This window comes from Coregonus lavaretus (assembly GCF_964263955.1).
Source record: "Coregonus lavaretus genome assembly, chromosome: 9".
Classification (NCBI taxonomy): Eukaryota; Metazoa; Chordata; class Actinopteri; order Salmoniformes; family Salmonidae; genus Coregonus; species Coregonus lavaretus.
This window is the reverse complement of record NC_139996.1, coordinates 48,979,108-49,002,527: the sequence shown is the minus strand read 5'-3', so window position 1 is coordinate 49,002,527 and position 23,420 is coordinate 48,979,108. Positions and strand designations below refer to the sequence as shown.

The 23,420-nt window shown below is 46.0% G+C and overlaps 1 protein-coding gene across 1 annotated transcript in view; it reads left to right on the top strand.

Annotated features, from left to right (window-relative positions):
* Positions 1 to 23,420, top strand: part of map1ab (microtubule-associated protein 1Ab) — a gene marked incomplete at both ends in the record, with an annotated part of 86,013 nt that overhangs the window by 7,082 nt on the left and 55,511 nt on the right. Inside the window, one exon of the mRNA XM_084169323.1 lies at positions 6,512 to 6,613. Coding sequence (XP_084025449.1) covers positions 6,512 to 6,613 — 102 coding nt within the window. The remainder of the gene's footprint in view (positions 1 to 6,511; positions 6,614 to 23,420) is intronic.

The window sequence follows — 23,420 nt, the reverse complement described above, 5'->3', positions numbered from 1 at the left end:
CCAAGCAGCAGTTGGATAACGGGTGGTGGAGCCAGAAGAGCGAAGGTTGGGAGAGGACTATGGAGGCCTGGTCCACCGAGAGGAGAGACCCCCAGAAAATTTTTAGGGGGGGGCTCACGACGTCGGGGCAGAAGGTGTACGGCCCGGAGGAGTGCAAGAGGTTGGCAGATATGGCCGCCAGTTTAAGGGGGCCACTGGTTACGAAGGGGATGGAAAGTGTGGAGGCACGGCGAGAGGTACTGGGGGGTGTTTCCAGTCCGGTCCGGCCCGTTCCTGATCCCCGTGTAGGGCCAGGGGTGTGTGTCCCCAGTGCGGTTCTGCCTGTCCCTGCTCAACGCCCCGAGCCTACGGGGTGCGTCGTCAGCCCTGTCCAGCCAGAGCCGTCCGCCAGACAGGATCAGCCAGAGCCTTCCGCCAGACAGGATCAGCCAGAGCCTTCCGCCAGCCATGAGCAGCCAGATCCTTCCGCCAGCCATGAGCAGCCAGATCCGTCAGCCAGCCATGAGCAGCCAGATCCGTCAGCCAGCCATGAGCCGTCCAGCCAGGATCCGCCAGAGCTGTCCAGCCAGGATCCGCCAGAGCCGTCCAGCCGGGATCCGCCAGAGCCGTCCAGCCGGGATCCGCCAGAGCCGTCCAGCCGGGATCCGCCAGAGCCGTCCAGCCGGGATCCGCCAGAGCCTTCCAGCCGGGATCCGCCAGAGCCGTCCAGCCGGGATCCGCCAGAGCCGTCCAGCCGGGATCCGCCAGAGCCGTCCAGCCGGGATCCGCCAGAGCCGTCCAGCCGGGATCCGCCAGAGCCGTCCAGCCGGGATCCGCCAGAGCCGTCCAGCCAGGATCCACGCACCAAGCCAGGGGCGCGTGTCGTCAGTCCGGTTCCGGCCAGCGGGGCTAGGCAGGACCAGGGGTACTTTGGGGGGTTGGAGAGGAAGTGGGGAGGAAGCCCGGAGCCGGAGCCGCCGCCGAGGAGGAATGCCCACCCAGCCCTCCCCTGTTTGCTTGTAGTTAGGCGCGGTCGCAGTCCGCGCCTTTGGGGGGGGGGTACTGTCACACTCTGGTTCTAGGACTTTTTGTGTTTAGTCAGGGTGTGTAGATTTCCGTGTGTTGTGTACTGTGGGTAGTGTCTAGGTGTTCGCGTTCTATGTTTGGTCAGTGACTCCCAATCGGAGGTAACGAGTGTCAGCTGTCGGCTCGTTATCTCTGATTGGGAGCCATATTTAAATGTCTGTGTTCACCTTGTGGTTGTGGGTTTTTGTTCTTTATTCAGTCGGTGTAACTGAGGACGTCACGGATCGTGTTTTGTCGTGTGTTTCAAAATTAAAATCATCATGTTCACTCCCAACGCTGCGCTTTGGTCATACTTCATTGGCGATCGTGACAGTTGAATTCCCAATGTGTTGTCACTATGCTTTCAAACATTTAAAAGAACTACCAAATTCCAATGGAAAATCAATGTCAGATTTTTGGTTTAGTTGTCACCTAAATGTGTTATCACTGTGTGCATTCAACCATTTAAAGGCACACCAAAGATCAAATGGGAATATAATGTCAGATATTTTGTTCATTTATATAACAACTTAATGTCTTATCACTGTGCTTATTCTAATAGTGCAGATCTTCTCCAAGTCATTAAAGGTTTCGAGACTGACATTTGGCAACTCGAACCTTCAGCTCCCTCCACAGATTTTCTATGGGATTAAGGTCTGGGGACTGGCTAGGCCACTCCAGGACCTTAATGTGCTTCTTCTTGAGCCACTCCTTTGTTGCCTTGGCCGTGTGTTTTGGGTCAATGTCATGCTGGAATACCCATCCACGACCAATTTTCAATGCCCTGGCTGAGGGAAGGAGGTTCTCACCCAAGATTTGACAGTACATGGCCCCGTCCATCGTCCCTTTGATGCGGTGAAGTTGTCCTGTCCCCTTAGCAGAAAAACACCCCCAAAGCATAATGTTTCCACCTCCATGTTTGACGGTGGGGATGGTGTTCTTGGGGTCATAGGCAGCATTCCTCCTCCTACAAACACGGCGAGTTGAGTTGATGCCAAAGAGCTCGATTTTGGTCTCATCTGACCACAACACTTTCACCCAGTTCTCCTCTGAATCATTCAGATGTTCATTGGCAAACTTCAGATGGGCATGTATATGTGTTTTCTTGACTAGGGGGACCTTGCGGGCGCTGCAGGATTTCAGTCCTTCACGACGTAGTGTGTTACCAATTGTTTTCTTGGTGACTATGGTCCCAGCTGCCTTGAGATCATTGACAAGATCCTCCCGTGTAGTTCTGGGCTGATTCCTCACCGTTCTCATGATCATTGCAACTCCAAGAGGTGAGATATTGCATGGAGCCCCAGGCCGAGGGAGATTGACAGTTCTTTTGTGTTTCTTCCATTTGCAAATAATCGCACCAACTGTTGTCACCTTCTCACCAAGCTGCTTGGCGATGGTCTTGTAGCCCATTCCAGCCTTGTGTAGGTCTACAATCTTGTCCCTGACATCCTTGGAGAGCTCTTTGGTCTTGGCCATGGTGGAGAGTTTGGAATCTGATTGATTGATTGCTTCTGTGGACAGGTGTCTTTTATACAGGTAACAAGCTGAGATTTGGAGCACTCCCTTTAAGAGTGTGCTCCTAATCTCAGCTCGTTACCTGTATAAAAGACACCTGGGAGCCAGAAATCTTTCTGATTGAGAGGGGGTCAAATACTTATTTCCCTCATTAAAATGCAAATCAATTTATAACATTTTTGACATGCGTTTTTCTGGATTTTTTGTGGTTATTCTGTCTCTCATTGTTCAAATAAACCTACCATTAAAATTATAGACTGATCATTTCTTTGTCAGTGGGCAAACGTACAAAATCAGCAGGGGATCAAATACTTTTTTCCCTCACTGTAGTTCTGAATGAAAGGTGAAAAGACGTATTTTCCATACGTTTAAAATATATATTTTCCAGGACGTTGAAAAGGCATATTTTCCAGACATTGAAAAATAAGTATTTTCCAGATGTTGAAAAATCAGATTGATTTTTGGTTCTGAATTAAAGTTGAAAATACGTGATCAAGGCTTTTCCAGACCGGACCAAAAAACAATGTCCGTGGATGTGGATATCGGCGTCGGTCCTTTCTTACTGAGGTGTAGCCTACAGTGTTGCTTGACATTTTATTTTATGAATGCCAATCTATGTGGTAAGCCTGCCGTTTGTAAAACACAAAAAAAAGACGTCAAAAAGACGTCAGCTCGTGCTTACTGGGGTGTAGCCTGCCATGTCGGCCTGCAATGGAATTTTATGAAGGCCCATCCATGTGGTAGGCCCACCATTTTAAAACAGGCCGTTGCATTGGCTTTATTAGTCTTGATTCCTATGACTAATCAATTTGGCTATTTAAGCTCTGAATATCAGCTACCCAACAAGTATTGTCAGCCTATTTGCAATGTGTTTACACAGTGGGAAATGCAGAAGTATTTTCTTTTTCGCTATGATCAGCTGGTAAAAAATTGACAGATACAAACTTTAAATCACTGATCATGACAATGGGGTGAAACTCCTGGACAACAGTTGTGATTGATTGTCCATTCCATATTGTACATTTTACTTTCACCTGTCCTGTTTTTAGGATATGTTGTTTGTTAACATATAAGCGCATTTTTTATTTGATTTGGCCCCATTTAGATTAGGCTATTTGATCGGAGAAACCTGCATGATGTAAAAAGTGTCTTAGGTGAGGCTATTTGATCGGAGAAACCTGCATGATGTAAAAAGTGTCTTAGGTTAGGCTATTTGATCGGAGAAACCTGCATGATGTAAAAAGTGTCTTAGGTGAGGCTATTTGATCGGAGAAACCTGCATGATGTAAAAAGTGTCTTAGGTTAGGCTATTTGATCGGAGAAACCTGCATGATGTAAAACGTGTCTTAGGTGAGGCTATTTGATCGGAGAAACCTGCATGATGTAAAAAGTGTCTTAGGTGAGGCTATTTGATCGGAGAAACCTGCAAGATGTAAAACGTGTCCTGTAGGCTACAGAAAAGGCCACATTCTTTTTCCACTATATCCTATATCTGCTACATGATTTATGTTAGATTTTTTTTTTTGATGGAACGTTGGTGGAGCACGGCAGTGATGCTTCTCTCCAACAACACACTGGAGAGGCACGCTGGGAATGGACAAGCAAAATATTTTGCGCCCCTGCCTTTGACAAAGTGGGCACTGCTTATCACAGGGCGGCATCAGCACTCACCTAAAAAGCCATTATGCCACTGGTTGAAATAAATTGTCATTGTTTTGGGGCAGAATTATGTGAGGTTTTATGTGTTGTTTTTGGAGGCGCATCTTGGCCAGTTTAGCTCAGAAAATGCCGCCCTCGTAAATCTGCCACCAGAGGCGGCCACCTAATCCTGCCTAATGTGCCGGCCGTGCCAAAGGGATAGCTGTAGATAGATCAACTCTCCAGTAGGAGGTGTTTCCCAGCTTATTGTTTTTTTTCTTCTAGTGGATATTACGTTGAAGATCTGACGTTGTTTCAAAGGTACAAATTCAACATATTTTAAATAAGAGTTGTCTATGTTGAAAATTGGTTACCATGAAGACATAATCCTGTGGTTAAAATGTCATCCTCAAAACAACAGTTGATAACTTTTTTCAAATCCAATGTAATTTCCACGTCACAATACATTGACAAATTACGTTGAAACAACGTTGATTTAACCAGTTTGTGCCCAGTGGGGAGTAAGGTATTGAAAGATGGATACCCACTATCTTATCTCATCTTCAACCAGTCCAGGAAATCAAAACCAATGACTTATATATACACTAGATGACTTATAGGGGGCGAAGTTTCAAAGCCACCGCTCCTCCATCTTGGCACCATTGTAAAATATATTTTGGAAGCTATATAAATTTACTAATGTCTTCATTTGCTTTGCCATATTTATTTTGTATTACAGACACCTTAATGCATACTTTTAAATTATATTATGTGAGCTAAACATAAAAATAATAATAATAATTTCCTTAAAGTAGAATTTTTTAGAAAGTACTAATGTTACTGTCCCCACTACAACAACAACAAATATTTAAATACATGTTATTTTGTCCTTCTTCTGGGGAGTGCCAATATGGCCGACCGGTGGCTTCAAAGCCTTTCATTGGCCAATTGGCAATCAGCAATCCAGGGTTTGTATGCATCATTGGTCAAAACATGTCAAATTGTCTGTCATAATGACTGATGTCATTGTCACCTCTTTGAGAAGGGTTTTGTCAGTCCAAACACAAAATACCTAATTGAGCGAGGAGCAGTGAGCCCTTTACCAGAATTAGCATCAGTGACACAGCATTTCAGAGAATAGACTGCAGTCGTCTGCAGTGGGGGAAGGAACATTTCTCTCTCTCTCAGTGAAGCAAAACAGAGCCTGGAAAAAGTGAAAAAATAACCTAACTAATATACAGAGTACAGTCATCATATTCTTATTGAGACATGGGGAGATATACGAAGAGGAGGATGAGGGGGTGGATGAAAGGAAATTATATTAATCTGCTTTCCCAGACTCCTATCCCTACCAGTGAATAGGATCAGAGACAGGCTTCTCCTGCGGTTTATGCCCTGTTGAATGAGATCTGACGCAGGTTTCTCTGAACTTCAGAGAATCTTAGCTTGAATCCGATCTGACAAAGGCTCTCCCCAGTGTGGGGTGGAACGAGGACGTTGACATTATTGAGAATTGGTTTTGCTTGTACTGAAGTCACTGCTCTTAATCAGTGTGCTTGTTCTGGTAACACTTTAGTTTCAGTCCACATATAATGCGTTATGATGCAGTTATAATGTATTGTAAGGCTTGTCATAAGCATATGACACCTTATAATGTCATGTTATTGTAATCTCATAATTATTCTGAAAAAGTGTTATTCTGATTTATTTTTATTTTGAGGTAAACTCTGTTCCTTAACTAAATTACCATATGTTCTAGTCCAGTACATTCATTAAAAATACATCTATAGAAAACGTAATGTCTGTCTTGACCAACTTTTCTTCATTACACTTAGATACAGTATCAGTCAGGGTTAAATTAAATCTTGTAGAAATAAAGTTTCCCATGAAATGGAGAAAAAAAATCACACTGAAATATTAAAAATAATAAGGTTACAGAGATTTCAGAGACGTTAGTTGTTTTCATATTTCCTTGCCTTGCTACACCTGTGCCCTTGCTCAATCCCCTCATATATTATTGAATGATATAAGGATCTGCAATTAATAAGAAAACCATTAAATGGGAAGTTTAGTATTTTATAAATTAATGTTATATGGTTCCTAGCCCTGCATGTAGTCTACGGGCCACTATTGTACGGTTGCCCCTATCCCTTCTACTGAAGTTAGTGGCTGTTTAAAGAAACTATGTATTACAGTTACTTCTGGCCCATAGACTACTGTCAGGGTAAGGAACTTATAACAGTAAGGTCTAAAATACAGAATTTATCCTTTAATGTAACATATTTTGCCCTCTTGTTCTGTGTTGTTTCACCAGGAATTCGCTCCTGGGACATCAGCCTCAAGTCATGTGACCTGGACCAGCAGCTGCAGCTATTTGTGACGCGCCACTCCGCCCAGTTCTCTGCAGAGGTCAGAGGTCAGTCAAACCTGAGTCCTGTGACATCACACACCACGGCATTGTAATATATGGGCCCTGTTTGAACTACCCTGGTCCCAGATCTGTTTGTGCCTTCTTGCCACCTCCTGTCTTTGTCACACCAAACAATGACAATGACAATGACATAGGAGTTGACAAGATAGCACAAACCGATCTGGGACCAGGCCATGTTCTAACACTCACTGAGAAGAATTCATGTTAAAAATAAATAAGATGATACTTCATTATTGCTTCATTAATAGGTAGAGTACACAGAGATCCTATTAAATTGTAGTCCCCTGTAGCTCAGTTGGTAGAGCATGGCGCTTGCAACGTCAGGCTTGTGGGTTCGTTTCCCACGGGGGGCCAGTATGAAAATGTAAGTCACTGTATAAGAGCGTCTGCTAAATGACTAAAATGTAAATGAAGTTCTAATATATAATTATATCAGGGCCTTGCACAAACCTTTTGGGGGGCATGTTATCAAACAAAACAAATTCTGCAACCATGGTCACAGACTTGTTGACCAATTATTAGGCTACAAGAAGAGGGAGAGCAGCACAATCTGATGAGTAAAGTATTTTGCTAAACTATTTTGAACTGACAAATGCTGCACTTGTTAACAAGGACTAACACAACTCCAGTCAAAATAGAAGATTGTAAGGAATACTGTAGGCTACCATTACTATATCCAACTCCATTTGTCACCGCTATCATGTATCCCAGTGGTTTGCAAACCTTTTGACCCGCAACCCCCAAAAAGGAGTGGTACAAAACTTGCGACCCCTCGCACATGCACATGTAGCCTGTTATTACAGCCCAAAAGGTGATGCAGTTTCAAAACGTAGGCCTACTCTGTTTTGCCAGGCAAAACTGGAGGAAATCTGGTCACTAATCTGGATATGCCCGCCTTTGCACGCCAGTGCTGACGACTGGTCATTGGTCAACAATCAAGACGCGCAACTTTTTGGTTTTGAAGCTTAGATGAGAATTTAGCGACGACTTGCAGGCAATGTGTTCAGAACAACAACAACAACAACAGCAACAAAAAATTGGGGGGGGGGGACATTATACTACCACCGAAAATGACATTTTGAAGACTGGAAACCCTATCTGTGCAAGTGCCTGAATTCTTTGGTACAGTAATAGTACTCTGGTGCAAGGCGAGGTGACTGGTGAGGTACTCTTTGGAGACTTGGGCCCTGTTAAAATGCTTTTGAAAAACATCCTTCCTACCTCACTTCCTTCAGTACATCACTGATCTATAAATGATTTACGATACGAGAACAAAGAGATACGAGAAGTTTATAGTATCTCCCTATTGCTTTCACCAATCCAGCCTTGTCAGGTCTGTGATTAAATCAAATGAGGGTGGAGGGAAGGATGCACTTCTTTAATATTGGAACAGGGCCCAGGTCTATTACCTCATTCACCTTGGACATTAGATTTCATCACTGTACCTGTTGCCTAGGAATAATGAAGTCATGATAATAATCTTTACTTACTCATTAATCTTTGTCACATCAAATGAGCTGTTAAACACAATACTAAGATGGCCAGGGTTTGAGACTGCAATTTGAATTCATTGCGTTGAAGATGAGCCCCACTTTGCTACGGTAGACATGTCATAAACACACCAACATTTCTTAGTCCTGTGATGGTGATTGACAGTTCTGCATGGTATCCAGGGGCTTGACTGCCGTCCCATAGCCTCCGCATTGCTTCATTGCTGTATCTATAATCACCATGGTGATTATCGAGGAGCTGTGTCAGGGGCAGGGGTTTTAGCTCAGAGAAAGAGAGAGAGATAAAGAGAGAGAGAGAGATATGGGGGAGGAGGGTAAATCCCCTGCCAGGTTTGGGCCTTGCAGGTTGCTTGAGAGCACGCACACACACAAACAAACTATAGGATAGATTACTGACAGTAAGTGCTGAGCCATATCAGAGCAAGCAGAAAAGACACAGCATTGTTCAACAGGATAAACATCCAGAGAATGTCCTATCTTATAAGAATGCTTATTTTTAGTGGTGTAACTTTCATTTGGTTTCATCCATTCTGTGTTTCCAGGTCACTTCAAGGTGTAGAAAGCGTTGGGATGGTTGCCGAATACACACAGACATTGTGCTGCATAAGCTTTCTCCTCTATCAGTGACCTTGTGCACTGCTTGTATGGGCAGCTTTGATCTAAAGTCCATCTATTCTTAGTGATCTAGTATCCGAGGACCATTGCTCTTAAGAATCTCATTAGAATGTGGATATTTACTGTGATTGAATGGGAACGAACAAATACTTGGTTTAAGCCCAAGGGAACAATGAAAGGTTTACAAGCCATTTAGCAGTAATTTACTTCAATGGAAGCGGCAAACTGGACTTGACACAACAATGATGATGAGTTAATGGACATTCAAACAACAGCTAAGTTTTCCACTTAACTCTGACTCGATTCATGCTCTTTGCAGAAACTGAATAAATGCAGAATAGTCAGAACACACAACAGAGCCAATGGCTTTGTGCAGTTGTTGGAAAAAGTTGCTCACGTCAATATTATGGGTTTATTCTGTCAACGCTAGGGGTTGAAACACTAGCACAATAAAGGGTTGAAAAAACGGTGTGTTTATAGCCTAGCTTGTGGTTTTAATTTTAGACCACCTCTGCATTATATCACGTCTGCATGCTGGTCCTCCATGCAGATAGGGGGGTGAGCGAGGCCACCGTTCCCAGCCAAGGGCACTTGAGAGTGGGATCAGATTGTGCCGAGTCTGGACATTGTGGTGGAGACAAAGGGACTGCTGGTTCTCTGAGGCAGCTCAGGTTGAGTGGGGCTGGGGCTTCTTAGGATAGCCAGGGATGGCTGGGATGGGGAGTAGGTAAAGAGGAGGGCTGGGGATATCAATTGCACTCCTCTATTCAGCATGAGATAGGCTACAATATAGATCAAATGGCACTGAATGAGGAGGGGAATTCAATGCCTGCATTGCAGAAATAGACAATGGGATCATGTTGCTCAAAGTCGATGGAAAAACATGACTGGGTCCTGGAGCAAGCTCAATGGAGAATCTCCATAGAAATCTGTTTTTGGTCCAGGAAGCTTAATCTGTGTCCGGGAAACTGCCCCCCAATGTCCACATGCACAAAGTGAAGGCCAGTTTTAGCATCTTCTAGCATGACACAGCCTAAGACTGAGGGAAACCTATGGAAACTGTGTTGTAATTTATGCTGTGGAACACCTGTACAAAACATTAGGAACACCTGCTCTTCCATGACATACACTGAGTGTACAAAACATTCCATGACATAGACAGACCAGGTGAATCCAGGTGAAAGCTATGATCCCTTATTGATGTCACTTGTTAAATCCACTTCAATAAGTGTTGATGAAGGGGAGGAGACAGGTTAAAGAAGGATCTTTAAGCCTTTAGACAATTGAGACATGGATTGTGTATGTGTGCCATTCAGAGGGTGAATGGGCAAGACAAAAGATTTAAGTGCCTTTGAACGGGGTATGGTAGTAGGTGTCAGGCGCACCGGTTTGAGTGTGTCAAGAACTGCAACGCTGCTGGATTTTTCACGCTCAACAGTTTCCCATGTGTATCAAGAATGGTCCACCACCCAAAGGACATCCAGCCAACTTGACACAACTGTGGGAAACATTGGCCAGCATCCCTGTGGAACGCTTTCGACACCTTGTAGAGTCTATGCCCTGAGGAATTGAGGCGGTTCTGTGTGCAAAAGGGGGTGTAAATCAATATTAGGAAGGTGTTCCTAATGTTTTGTAAACTCTGTGTATGTGACTCCTGTTGTCAGCCATGTGGCCTTGAAGCCTTAAGCCTATTGAAACTGTGTTTCATTCATGTGTGTCTTTGAAGCCTGTGTTTTCTTTATTTTATCAAAATGTTACATTTGTTCCATAAAGGATCACCTGTGCACGTCCCAAATGGCACCCTATTCCCTAAAGGGCCCTGGTCAAAAGTAGTGCCCCATAACCCTTACCTAACCCTAACCTTAACCTTTTTAAACGGGATCCTTGGGACGTCCCAACTCTGACGTCACCCCATTGAAGTTTAAAACGGTTAAGGTTAGGGTTAGGTAAGAGTTCTGGTTAAGGTTAGGGTAAGGTTAGGGGTTAAGGTTAGGGTTTAGTGTAGGGAAGTCCCAAGGATTTAACCTTTCCCCCTGTCTGGTCCTTTAGTGCAGTCTTCCTGACTGACTTCTTCTATAAGGACGTTACTTTAATGAGCTTGGATTTTGAGTTTGCGCCCTGAAGTGTTGGATGGTAGAAGTGCAGCAGTGAACACCCATGATTCGCCTCCTCAGTTGTAACGGATGTCTGCAGCGTATTTTGTGCCTTTCTGCATTTTCTCAATTTTGCTCCATCTGTTTATTTATTTTGTCATATGTCCTTGACACTCACAAACAATGAACATATTCACACACAGTATCAAGAGTGTGTATCATACACACACACACATACATGCATGCATGCACTCACACACATACACACACACACACACACACACACACACACTTTCTCCCTCCCACTCACGGACCTAAAAATTATTTGACTGCAATGATGCGCAGTATCCTTTCTGGTGGGCTCTAACACCCCCCTCTAACACCCAGCATAGAACCAATGCATGAGGCATGGATTGCCGTCAGCAATTTACTCTGATTAAGTCCTTCTAGGCTTAGTTAAGTTACACCGATACATAAAGGTGTGTAGGCTGAGCCCCACATGGGGAGTATCGATGGTGCTCACCGGGTTCCCATCCACAGAAATGGCTCAATGTCCTCCAAAACTATCAAACAAACAACTATTCTATCCTTCAACTGTTGTTTTTCCCATCAGTTTATTCTCAGTCAGTAATGTTACAGACAGACAGTCTGCATCCCAAATAGCACCATATTCCCTATAAAGTGCATAACTTTTGACCAGTGCACTATAAAGGGAACATGGTGCCATTTGGGAAGCAGCCTGTTACTTCTTCCCATGACACAGAGATCATTCAGTGCTAATTGGGGCTAGGGTGCAGTGGGCTATGGGAAATGAGGGCGGATGTGGGCTTCAATGCCCAAAAGGCCTATGGGGTACTTTGAAGTGAGGCTGTTTATTATTTATGTGAAATGGGGATATGGGAGGAAAGAAAGAGAGCGGTGGGATTACATGGACGATACATTGGAGATAATATAAGGCAAGTACTGGAAACAATAGAACACTATGGAAAATCTGGGAAACCAGGCCTGGTATTCATAGCTGACTTTGAAAAGGCATTTGATAAAGTACGACTGGGGGTTTATATATAAATACCTGGAGCATTTCAATTTTGGAGAATCTCTTATAAAGTGGGTTAAAATCATGTATAGTAATCCTAGGTGTAAAATAGTAAATAATGGCTATTTCTCTGAAAGTTTTAAACTGTCAAGAGGAGTGAAACAAGGTTGTCCACTATCGGCATATCTATTTATTATGGCCATCAAAATGTTAGCTATTAAAATCAGATCCAACAATAATATCAAGGGATTAGAAATCCAGGGCTTAAAAACAAAGGTGTCATTGTACGCTGATGATTCATGTTTTCTTTTAAATCCACAACTTTAATCCCTCCACAGCCTCATAGAGGATCTAGATACATTTTCTAACCCCTCTGGATTACAACCAAATTATGATAAATGTACTATATTACGTATTGGATCACAAAAAAATATAATTCTTACATTACCAGATACGGTAGTTTACCAATAAAATGGTCTGATGGTGATGTGGATATACTCGGAATACATATCCCAAATTAAATAAATGATCTCACACCCAATACATTTTAATAGAAAGTTAGCAAAAATAGATAAGATCTTGCTACCATGGAAAGGTAAATACCTGTCAATTTGTGGAAAAATCACCCTGATTATCTATTTAGTATTATCCCAGTTTACCTATTTTCTTATGGTCTTGCCTACGCCTACCAAACACTTTTTTAAATTATATGAATTTTCTTTTCCATTTTATTTGGAACGGCAAGCCAGACAAAATTAAACAGGCCTATTTATATAATGAATATGAATTCGGAGGACAGAAATTATTAAATATTAAAGCATTAGACCTATCACTAAAAGCTTCAGTCATACAAAAGTTATACTTAAATCCGAACTGGTTCTCTAGCAAATTAGTAAGATTGTCTCACCCAATGTTCAAGAATGGCCTTTTTCCCTTTATTCAGATTACAACCTCTCACTTTTAGTTATTTGAATAGGAAATCATCTCCCAAATATCACTATTTCTAAAACAAGCCATAGAAAGTTGGTTGCAATTTCTATTTAATCCTCCAGAAACGACAGAACAAATAATGCAACAAATACTGTTGTTAAAATCAAACATACTAATTGATAAAAAACAATTATTTTTTGAAAAAATGTTTAAAAAAGGTATAATCTTCGTAAATGATATCATAGGTAGGACTGGTGGAGTTGTCGCACATGCAGCTAATAAAAACATATGGAAATGTCTGCTCTACCCAAAATTACAACCAAATAATTGCAGCATTACCGCAAAAATGGAAGAGGAAAGTGGAAGGGGGAAAAAGTAAGGAATTTGTCTGTCGCCCCTACATTAAAGAACATAATTGGTTAAAGAAAATTGTGATAAATAAAAAAGTATACCAGTTTCATTTAAGGACCAAATGATTGACAGTCGTCCCATATAGATTGCAAAATAGTTGGGAAGAGATTTTTGACGTACCGATTCCATGGCATAGTGTTTATGAACTGATATGTTGGTACTGTCCATTTGTAGCTTGTTTTTGGACACAGGTCCAGGAATGGTTAAAGGATTGCAATATTTACCTGGAGCTAACCCTGCAGATAGCACTACTGGGCGATCTGAAAAGTCATAGTCAATCGGTCAATAATATAATAATACTTTTAGCAAAAATGTTTATTTTCAATTTACAATCTGTAGAAACAAATGAGAATAGAAGGGTTCAGAACTTTTGTAAAACATCACAGTACAGTTGAAAAATATATGGCAAATAGAAATCCAATGTTAAGAGATAGATGGGTGGTGTTGAATGGAGTTGAAGGATGGGACTAATAACAACTAACAACAACTAATAACAACAAGATAACTAATGTAAAGCATACTGTGTCCATAATAAGTATATAGGTTTAAGGTTGAGAGCTTTTGTGAAAGAGCACAGTTAGAAAGATATGGAATATAGAAGCAAACCGGATGGACATCATGAAAATGATCGGCGAGGTTGAGGGTAGAGGAAGTTCAGGAGTAAAAACAAACAAAATAGAATTATTGTAAAATTGACTGTGTCCATAAAATGTATATGGTATGTATAAGCTGGAAGTAGAGGCCTAAGCATTGTTGTTCACTAGTTTACTCCAATTAGGGAAGGGGTGGTGGGGTTGGAAAGTAATAAAGGGAAATATATTTTTTAAAAGGATATGTGTATATATATATTGTGACGTCACGAGAGGCTACACAGCTTTCAGCGGGGTTGCTCAAGTAGTGCAAGGAGACAAGGTTCAAACAAAACAAGGATTTTATTATAGGTCTTGGGAAATTAACGAAAATATAACAAAATTCTGTTCTCTTGTGGCTCTTTAAGGGTTAACAGTTCAGGGATGTCTCTTCCACATCCAAAATCATAATTCTCACTCGCTCAGATAACTTTTCCCCAGCCTTACTGTAGTCCACGTTGCAGCTAGTGGCCAACCCAGCAAAAAGTCCTTCCCAATGTCTCTCCCGTAGTTCCACAGGCGAATATATCCAAAGGTGAGTATTTCCCAAAGGTAAGTATCTCCAAATCCTTATATTCCTCATGGAAGTGGACGTGCAGCACTCTTGTCCTCCAGAGAGCCCAGGTTGGAGACTGTGTTTCTTCACAACCCACACACTCCCTCAGTGTGTCTCTTCCCTTCCCAAACCTTCAGCTCATCAGCTCCTCATTTGTTTCAGCTGCGTGGGAAGATTGGCCATAGAGGGGTGGAGTTCCCGACCATACCAGCAGATGGAGCCATAGCTGTCTGGGTTTGCAGCCACCTCAGGGGGATGTAACGTCCCTCCAGGACACAGCCTCTCGTGACATCACACATCCCCCTCCTCGGGACCGACGTCCTCGTCGGGGTAAAGGCAGCGAAGAAGGCATCACGCCGGGAGAGGGCGTCCGCATTGCCGTGGTGCTTGCCAGCCTGCTCTCTCTTCAACTCCTCCACCTCTAGGACCAGGGACTCAGCCTCCTGTTGTCTCTCCTTGAGTTTCTTACTGAACGCATCAGCCTTGGTTTTAGCAGAGTTTAGCTTCTGTTGAGCAGCTTTCAGTTCCTTCTCTCTCTCTGCCTCCGCATTCTTCATCTTGTTCTCCAACACCTTGTACTTCTCCTCTGCCTTCTTCTGGACCTCCTTACTACTGCGCAGGGTCTCCTCACACTCCTCGATGGTCCTGCGCAGCCTCTCCAGCTCCTCCTGTTGCTTATGGAAGGAGCTCTGTTGGAGTTTAGCCTGGAGGATATCTAACTCTTCTGTCTTCATGTCTAACTGTTGCTTTAACAAACGATACCTCTCAGCGGTCCCCTTCAGACCAGACAGTTCTTTGTCCAGATTCTGTAGCTCCGTCTCTGTGTCGGTCTGGGCACCTGCCCTCCCTATCAGAGCCCGGGCGGGAGTGAGTAACTCGGAGGATTGCACCGGAGCCTTCCCAGGATGAGTCTTGCCTCTCCGTTTCCGAGGTACTCGGGTTATCCTCTCCTGAGACTCTCTCCAGAGTGGGTAAAAGGCTGGGCAGTCTCGTCCAATTAGGACAGGGACGGGGAGGGAATCAACCACCCCCGCCGTCGTGTGTATGGTTCCCCGTGTGCTGGTCATTGTAAGTTCAGTAATGGGGTATTCTCTGGTGTCTCCATGGACACAGGAAACTGGGAGGACTTTCCCCGTGGTCAGACACGTTGGGCCCACCAAATCCTTACGCACCAGGGTGGCCCGGCTACCAGAATCCAGTAAGGCCTCCACATCATGGTGATTCACAGTTACCGGGCAGGTGGGGGGTCGATCTGGGCCGCCATCTACGACTCCCAAGAGCGAGGCAAAACGGTGTGTGGGTGCTGAGCTGGAGGACTCCGCAGTGGGCATAGGTTCATCGGCTGGTTTCCCACACTGCCAGGAGATATGTCCCATCTCCCCACACCGGTAACACTGTCGAGTTTCCCCCTCCTGGTGTACTCTTCTTGGACCCGCCTGGTTTCTGGCTCCCCCTGGAGCCGGGATAAGTCCTGACGTGGCTGGGTTCGAGACCTTGGGGTCCTTTGGACGGGTTCTTCCCATTGGTGGTGGGGCCGCACTCCTGGGGTCTTTTCGGGAAGCATTCAGCATCTCCGCTGTGGCCTGGTACTTTTCCACAGCTTCCACGGTCAGATCAGCCGTGGTCAAGGCCTGTTGACTGATGAACCGTTTTGCCTCATAAGGCAGGGCGCGTAGGTAACGATCCACCACAACGGCCTCCACCACCGCCGCTGCTGTATTCCTCTGCGGATCCAGCCATTTCCTTGCGATTCGGACAAGTTCATGCATCTGCGCCCGAGGAGGTTGGTCTGGTTGGAAGGTCCAGCTGTGAAAGCGCTGGGCCATACCAAACTTTGTGAGTCCATATCTGCTGAGGATCTCAGACTTCAGGGCATCATAGTCAGTAACCTGGTCAGGGCCCAGGTCCCGGACAGCATTCAGCGATTCCCCGGTTAGAAAGGGGGCTAACAGACCAACCCACTGTTGCTTGGGCCAGGCTTCCCTAGTGGCCGTGGCCTCAAATGCATGCAGGTATGCCTCAATGCCATCGGTAGCTCCCATCTTAGATATAAAGTCACTTGCCTTTATTGGGCGGGTATTTTGGACAACCATCTGTCTCTGCAACTGCAATTCCTCTGCCTTCAGAAGGTTGGCTTTCTTTTGCTCCTCCAAGAGAGCCACGTTTGCTTGCATCTGGGCTTGCTGGCCAGCAACAAGGGCTTTCAATATGTCCTCCATTTCAGTCGGCGGGGAGCCTACGGCCAACTTGGAAAACTGGGTGATCAAACCTTCGGTATCCTCCTCTGACATGCACTATAACGCTTGAGCTTCCCGTATTCTCCACCATCTGTGACGTCACGAGAGGCTACACAGCTTTCAGCGGGGTTGCTCAAGTAGTGCAAGGAGACAAGGTTCAAACAAAACAAGGATTTTATTATAGGTCTTGGGAAATTAACGAAAATATAACAAAATTCTGTTCTCTTGTGGCTCTTTAAGGGTTAACAGTTCAGGGATGTCTCTTCCACATCCAAAATCATAATTCTCACTCGCTCAGATAACTTTTCCCCAGCCTTACTGTAGTCCACGTTGCAGCTAGTGGCCAACCCAGCAAAAAGTCCTTCCCAATGTCTCTCCCGTAGTTCCACAGGCGAATATATCCAAAGGTGAGTATTTCCCAAAGGTAAGTATCTCCAAATCCTTATATTCCTCATGGAAGTGGACGTGCAGCACTCTTGTCCTCCAGAGAGCCCAGGTTGGAGACTGTGTTTCTTCACAACCCACACACTCCCTCAGTGTGTCTCTTCCCTTCCCAAACCTTCAGCTCATCAGCTCCTCATTTGTTTCAGCTGCGTGGGAAGATTGGCCATAGAGGGGTGGAGTTCCCGACCATACCAGCAGATGGAGCCATAGCTGTCTGGGTTTGCAGCCACCTCAGGGGGATGTAACGTCCCTCCAGGACACAGCCTCTCGTGACATCACAATATGTATGTATGTACATGTATTTATATGTATGTATATATATATATATATATATATGTATGTATGTACATGTATTTATATATATATATGTATATATATATATATATATATATATACACAGCTGTGGAAAAAATTAAGAGACCACTGCAAATAGTTCTTAAATCAACATCTCTACATGTATGACAGCCATTCCATTCCAGTGTCTGTTGAATTCCAACACAGGCACACCTCATTCTACTGAATTAGGTACTGATTAGGTGATCACCTGAACCAAATCTTATTTAACGAGGAAAAGTATAAAAACTACTGCTGTGGTCATCACTATCCTCTTGCAAAAGGACCAGCTGGATGGCAAAAACAGTGCTAATAGTACCTCAAAAGTAATATTAATCAAAAAATAGCTATTGACCATGCCAAAAGAGTTGAAAATGAAAGTTTTGAGTGAGGAAAAGAAGGGTTCATTTCTGGCTTTACTGGCAGAGGGATACAGTGAGCGTCAGGTTGCTTCCATCCTTAACATTTCAAAGACTGCGGTTCATAAGAACAAGGTCAAGCAGCAGACATTGGGGATAACAAAGCTACAGACAGGCAGAGGGCGAAAACGACTCTCTACTGACCGGGATGACCACCAACTCATTCGAATGTCACTCAACAACCATAGGATGACATCAAGTGACCTACAAAAAGAATGGCAAACGGCAGCTGGGGTGAAGTGCACGGCGAGGACGGTTCGAAACAGGCTCCTAGGGGCAAGGCTGAAGTCGTGCAAAGCTAGGAAAAAGCCCTTCATCAATGAGAAGCAAAGAAGAGCCAGGCTGAGGTTTGCAAAAGACCATAAGGATTGGACCGTAGAGGACTGGAGTAAGGTCATCTTCTCTGATGAGTCCAATTTTCAGCTTTGCCCAACACCTGGTCGTCTAATGGTTAGACGGAGACCTGGAGAGGCCTACAAGCCACAGTGTCTCGCACCCACTGGGAAATTTGGTGGAGGATCGGTGATGATCTGGGGGTGCTTCAGCAAGGCTGGAATCGGGCAGATTTGTCTTTGTGAATGACGCATGAATCAAGGTTGTCCTGGAAGAAAACTTGCTTCCTTTTGCTCTGACGTTGTTACCCAACTCTGAGGATTGTTTTTTCCAGCAGGACAATGCCAGGTCAATCAAGGGGTGGATGGAGGACCACCAGATCAAGACCCTGTCATGGCCAGCTGTCAAGCTGATCTACCCCCTAACAAAAAAAAAAAAGAAAAAAAAGAGCAGCTGTAATCGCCATTCCTCCCCAAGGAGGAGGCGAGATGAGCTGGGATAGTGTGTGTGTGTCAGATACGGTAAGCCACAATTAGATGGATTCATAATGAGACAGTAATGCCCTGTAAAATTAATTAGATCATTAGATGAGAAGGTTCCAGAATGATAACACAGAACATATGAACACAGAACATGTGATAGGAAATGATAGGATAAGATAGGAAATGAAATAAAATACATTTTACTTTTATGCTCCATTCTTTATCTTAGGTTGGCACACAACAAGAGACAAAATGTCAGAAAACTCACTGCACAATACCACCTCCAATTCAATAAAATAAAAATAAAAATATATGCAAGCCATTTTAGTACAGTGATGCCAAAATTGTCTTTACAACTTCAAAATAACCTCTTAAAAATGTATGTGTCATCCACCGCAGGAGCCTCGGTCTGGCTCTGGTGCCACAGTGCCAGAACCGGTTGACTAAAATGTAAATGTAAATGTAAATGTAACCTAAAACACATTGGAATGGCGTTAGGTTAGGGGAGGAGTGACGGAGAGAGTTCTGGGCATGTTCGGCCAATGGCAAGAACACCGACCACTCCCCCCGGCCGGTTCTGGCAGTAGGACCGCAGGAACCTGCCCATTAGACTCGGGGTGAAAACCAAAGGTCAGGCTGACCGAGACCCCCAGACGGTCAATGAACGCCTTCCAGACCTTGGATGTGAACTGGGGACCCCGGTCAGACACTATGTCCTCTGGTACCCCGTAGTGCCAGAAGACGTGTGTAAACAGGGCCTCCGCAGTCTGCAGGGCCATGGGGTGACCGGGCAGAGGAAGGAGGCGGCAGGCTTTGGAAAAGCGGTCCACAACGACCAGGATGGTGGTGTTACCTTGAGAGAGGGGAAGATCAGTAAGGAAATCAATACTCAGGTTGGACCATGGCCGTTGTGGAACTGGTAAAGGCTGTAACTTACCTGCTGGGAGGTGCCTAGGTGCCTTACTCTGGGCGCACACCGAGCAGGGAGATACATACATCCTCAGTTCCTTAGCCAAGGTAGGCCACCAGTACTTTCCGGTCTGGCACTGTACGACCGATACCTGGGTGACCAGAGGAGGGGGACGTGTGTGCCCAGTAGATCAGACAGTCATGGACAAGAGCAGGCACGTACTGCAGCCCAGCTGGACACTGAGGTGGAGATGGCTCTGTGCGTAACGCCTGCTCTATATCCGCGTCCATCGCCCATACTACCGGCGCCACAATGCAGGAGGCCGGCAGTATGGGGGTGTTGTCTCTGGGCCTCTCCTCTGTGTCGTACAGCCGTGACAGTGCATCTGCCTTCACGTTCTTCGTACCTGGGATGTATGATAGAGTAAAATCAAACCGGGTGAAGAATAGGGCCCACCTGGCCTGGCGAGGGTTCAGCCTCCTCGCTGCCCGGATGTACTCCAGGTTACGGTGGTCCTTCCAGACGAGGAAAGGGTGTTTTGCCCCTTCGAGCCAGTGCCTCCACACGGTCAGGGCTCGGACAACAGCCAACAGCTCCCGATCACCAACGTCATAGTTCTGCTACACACGGGCTGAGCTTCTTGGATAAGAAGGCACAGGGGCAGAGCTTGGGTGGCGTGCCCGAGCGTTGAGATAGGACCGCGCCTATCCCTACCTCGGACGCATCCACCTCCACTACGAACGGTAGTGATGGATCGGGGTGGGCCAGTACCGCGGCTGAGGTGAACAGAACCCTCAGGTTACTGAAGGCCCTGTCAGCCTCAGCAGACCAGCAGAGCCGGGACGGCCCACCCTTCAACAGAGATGTGATGGGAGCTGCAACCTTGCCAAAGCCCCGGATAAACCTCAGATAGTAGTTGGCAAAGCCAATAAAGCACTGCACCTCCTTTACTGTGGTTGGAGTTGTCCAATTATGCACGGCTGAAATGCGATCTCCCTCCATCTCCACACCTGAGATGGTAATTTGGTCACCTGTGTTTTGGAAAAACACGTGCGCCAAATCGAGGTAATTGGGGAGAATGCGCACAGTGGAGTTACTGTCTGGACATTCCACCATGGTTGCACCAACGGAAACACAGAGACACCTACCCTGACACTCTCGCGACCACCCCGTGAGAACCCTCTGCGGCCATGAAAAGGTGGGGTTGTGGAGTGCTAACCAGGGGATACCTAACACAATAGGGAAAGCAGGAGACTAAATAATAAATAAAAAAAGTGACTTGCTCGCGATGAGTCTCGTGGGTAACCATAGTGACTGGTACTGTAACCTCCCTAACGAACCCGGACCCTAATGGTCGACTGTCAAGTGCTCTGATGGGGAGTGGAATGGATAGGGGAACCAATGTAATGCCTAGACTGTGTGAGAATGCCCTGTCCATAAAGTTCCCAGCTGTGCCTGAATCGACCAGCGCCTTACACTGGGGAACTACAATGTAATCAGGAAAGTGGATGGTTAGGGTACAGTGTGCAGCCGAGGGCTCTGAACGAGTGTGGGTGTTCGATACCTGGGGTGAAGCGAGAGTGCCCTGCCTGCAGCCTCCAGACCCAAAAGAATGCTGATGACATCGTGCGGTGAAATGTCCTCTCGTGCCACCAGAGTGACACTGGCGCTGTCGTCCTCTGCTCTCCCGGATCGACGCTCCATCAGTTCGTGATCCGAGTCGGGCGGGGTTGGAACGGGCAGGCCCCCTCCAGGATGTCCTCTGGCCGCCAGCAGGTTGTCCAACCGGATGGCCATGTCCACCAGTTGAGTGAAGGACAACATGGTGTCCCGGCAGGCTAGCTCCCTTCGGACGTCCTCCCGTAGATGGCACCGGAAGTGGTCGATGAGGGCCTGCTCGTTCCACCCGGACCCAGGGTGAGTACGGAACTCCAGGGCGAAGTCCTGCGCGGTCCTCGTCCCCTGCCTCAGGTGGACAAGCCGCTCGCCTGCCTCTCGACCCTCGGGCGGGTGATCGAAGACAGCCCGAAAGAGGCGAGCGAACTCCCCGTAGTTGTCCAACGCGGCTCCTCCTTAATTCCAGACCGCGTTGGCCCAATCCAGGGCTTTCCCCGAGAGGCAGGAGACACCTTCTCCCTTTTAATTACTACCATGGTTATTCATATACTTTCTATGTTTCTTTTGTAAGGAGGTAGAAGAGCGTGCAAAGATCTACAACCAGGAACCAGGGTGTGTGTGGCAATTTTAGATGTTTTATTGTGCTGTATTTTATTTTTTATTTTTAACAAAAGAACAGACAGACAATCAAAAGGTTAATGATTAATGAGATATTTATTAAAATTATATTTTATTGTTAGAGGAACTTACCATTCAAAACATAGAATTGAATCAACTTAACTTATCCTATATCATAAACAGTTCAAAACAGTTAATTGATCAATGGCGGCTCTTATTGCAAGCAGTGACATACTCTTCATCCTCCCTTTGCCTCTTGCGGGAGTAGTGATCCTGCGGGCTGTCACTGGATCTCTCTGAGTAGCCAGGCCCAGTCTCCTGGTGGCTGGGCTGGGAGTGGCGGCTGTGGACACAGTCTCTGGATTTCTCGCTGGATCTCTGTGTCCAGAGGACCTTGAAGGGCCCCACAAACCGGGGACTCAGCTTCTGGCAGGTCAGGCGGAGTGGGAGATTCCTGGTGGAGAGCCAGACGTGATCACCAGGAGCCTTACTGTTGTGGCGGTCCACCTGATCCTTCTGACGGTGGACGGCCTGCTGGAGCCTCATGTGGGCGGTGTTCCACACCTTCTATGCACGCCAGAACCACTCGTCCACTGCAGGAGCCTCGGTCTGGCTCGGAGTCAACGGAGCCAGGGCTGGCTGGTATCCCAGGACACACTGGGAGTCAGCCTGGTGGAGGAGTGCCGAAGTGAGTTCTGGGTGTACTCCGCCCAGGGAAGGAACTGGGCCCACTCCCCCTGTCGGTCCTGGCAGTGACTCCTTAGGAACCTCCCCAGCTCCTGGTTGATCCTCTCCACCTGCCTGTTGGACTGAGGCCGGTACCCAGATGTGAGGCTGACCGTGGCCCCAGCTTCTCCATAAAGGCTTTCCATACCCGCAACGTGAATTGAGGACCACGGTCGGAAACAATGTCCTCCGGAAAGCCATAGTGCTGGAAGACCTGCTTGAATAGTGCGTCAGCGACCTTGAGAGCGGTAGGTAGACCAGAGAGAGGGATAAAATGGCAGGATTTATAGAATCTGTCAACAACAACCATAATAGTTGTAAAATCATCAGAAAGGGGAGATCAGTTACAAAGTCTATGGACAGATGTATCCAAGGCCGCTGAGGAACGGGAAGGGGAAGTAGTTTCCCTGCTGGAGCGTGCCGGGGAGATTTGGATTGGGCACATACAGAGCAAGAGTTGGCATATTGGGTGACGTCCTGCGCCAAGATGGGCCAGCAGTACTTGTCGGAGAGGGAATGGATGGTGCGGGTGATACCTGGGTGTACAGCGGCGAGGGATGCGTGTGCCCAGGTCAACAGCCAATCTCTTACCCCCGTGGGGATGTAGATGCGTTCTGGAGGGCAGGTAGCAGGAGCGGGTTCCCTCTCCAGAGCCTGGCGGTTGTCCACATCTACGTCCCAAAACACGGGGCTAACGATACAGGAGGACAGATTGATGGGCTGGAGGGGAGTCACAGGACCCTCCACCAACGTGGAACCACAGGGTCCTGGAAAGCAGGTCCTCCATCATCCTGGTCCCTAGGCGGTGATTCTCATCCTCGACCAGGATATGGTGGGGTTATGACGTTGGATGCCACGGGAGGCCGAGGATGACTTTGTGTACGGGTGCGGT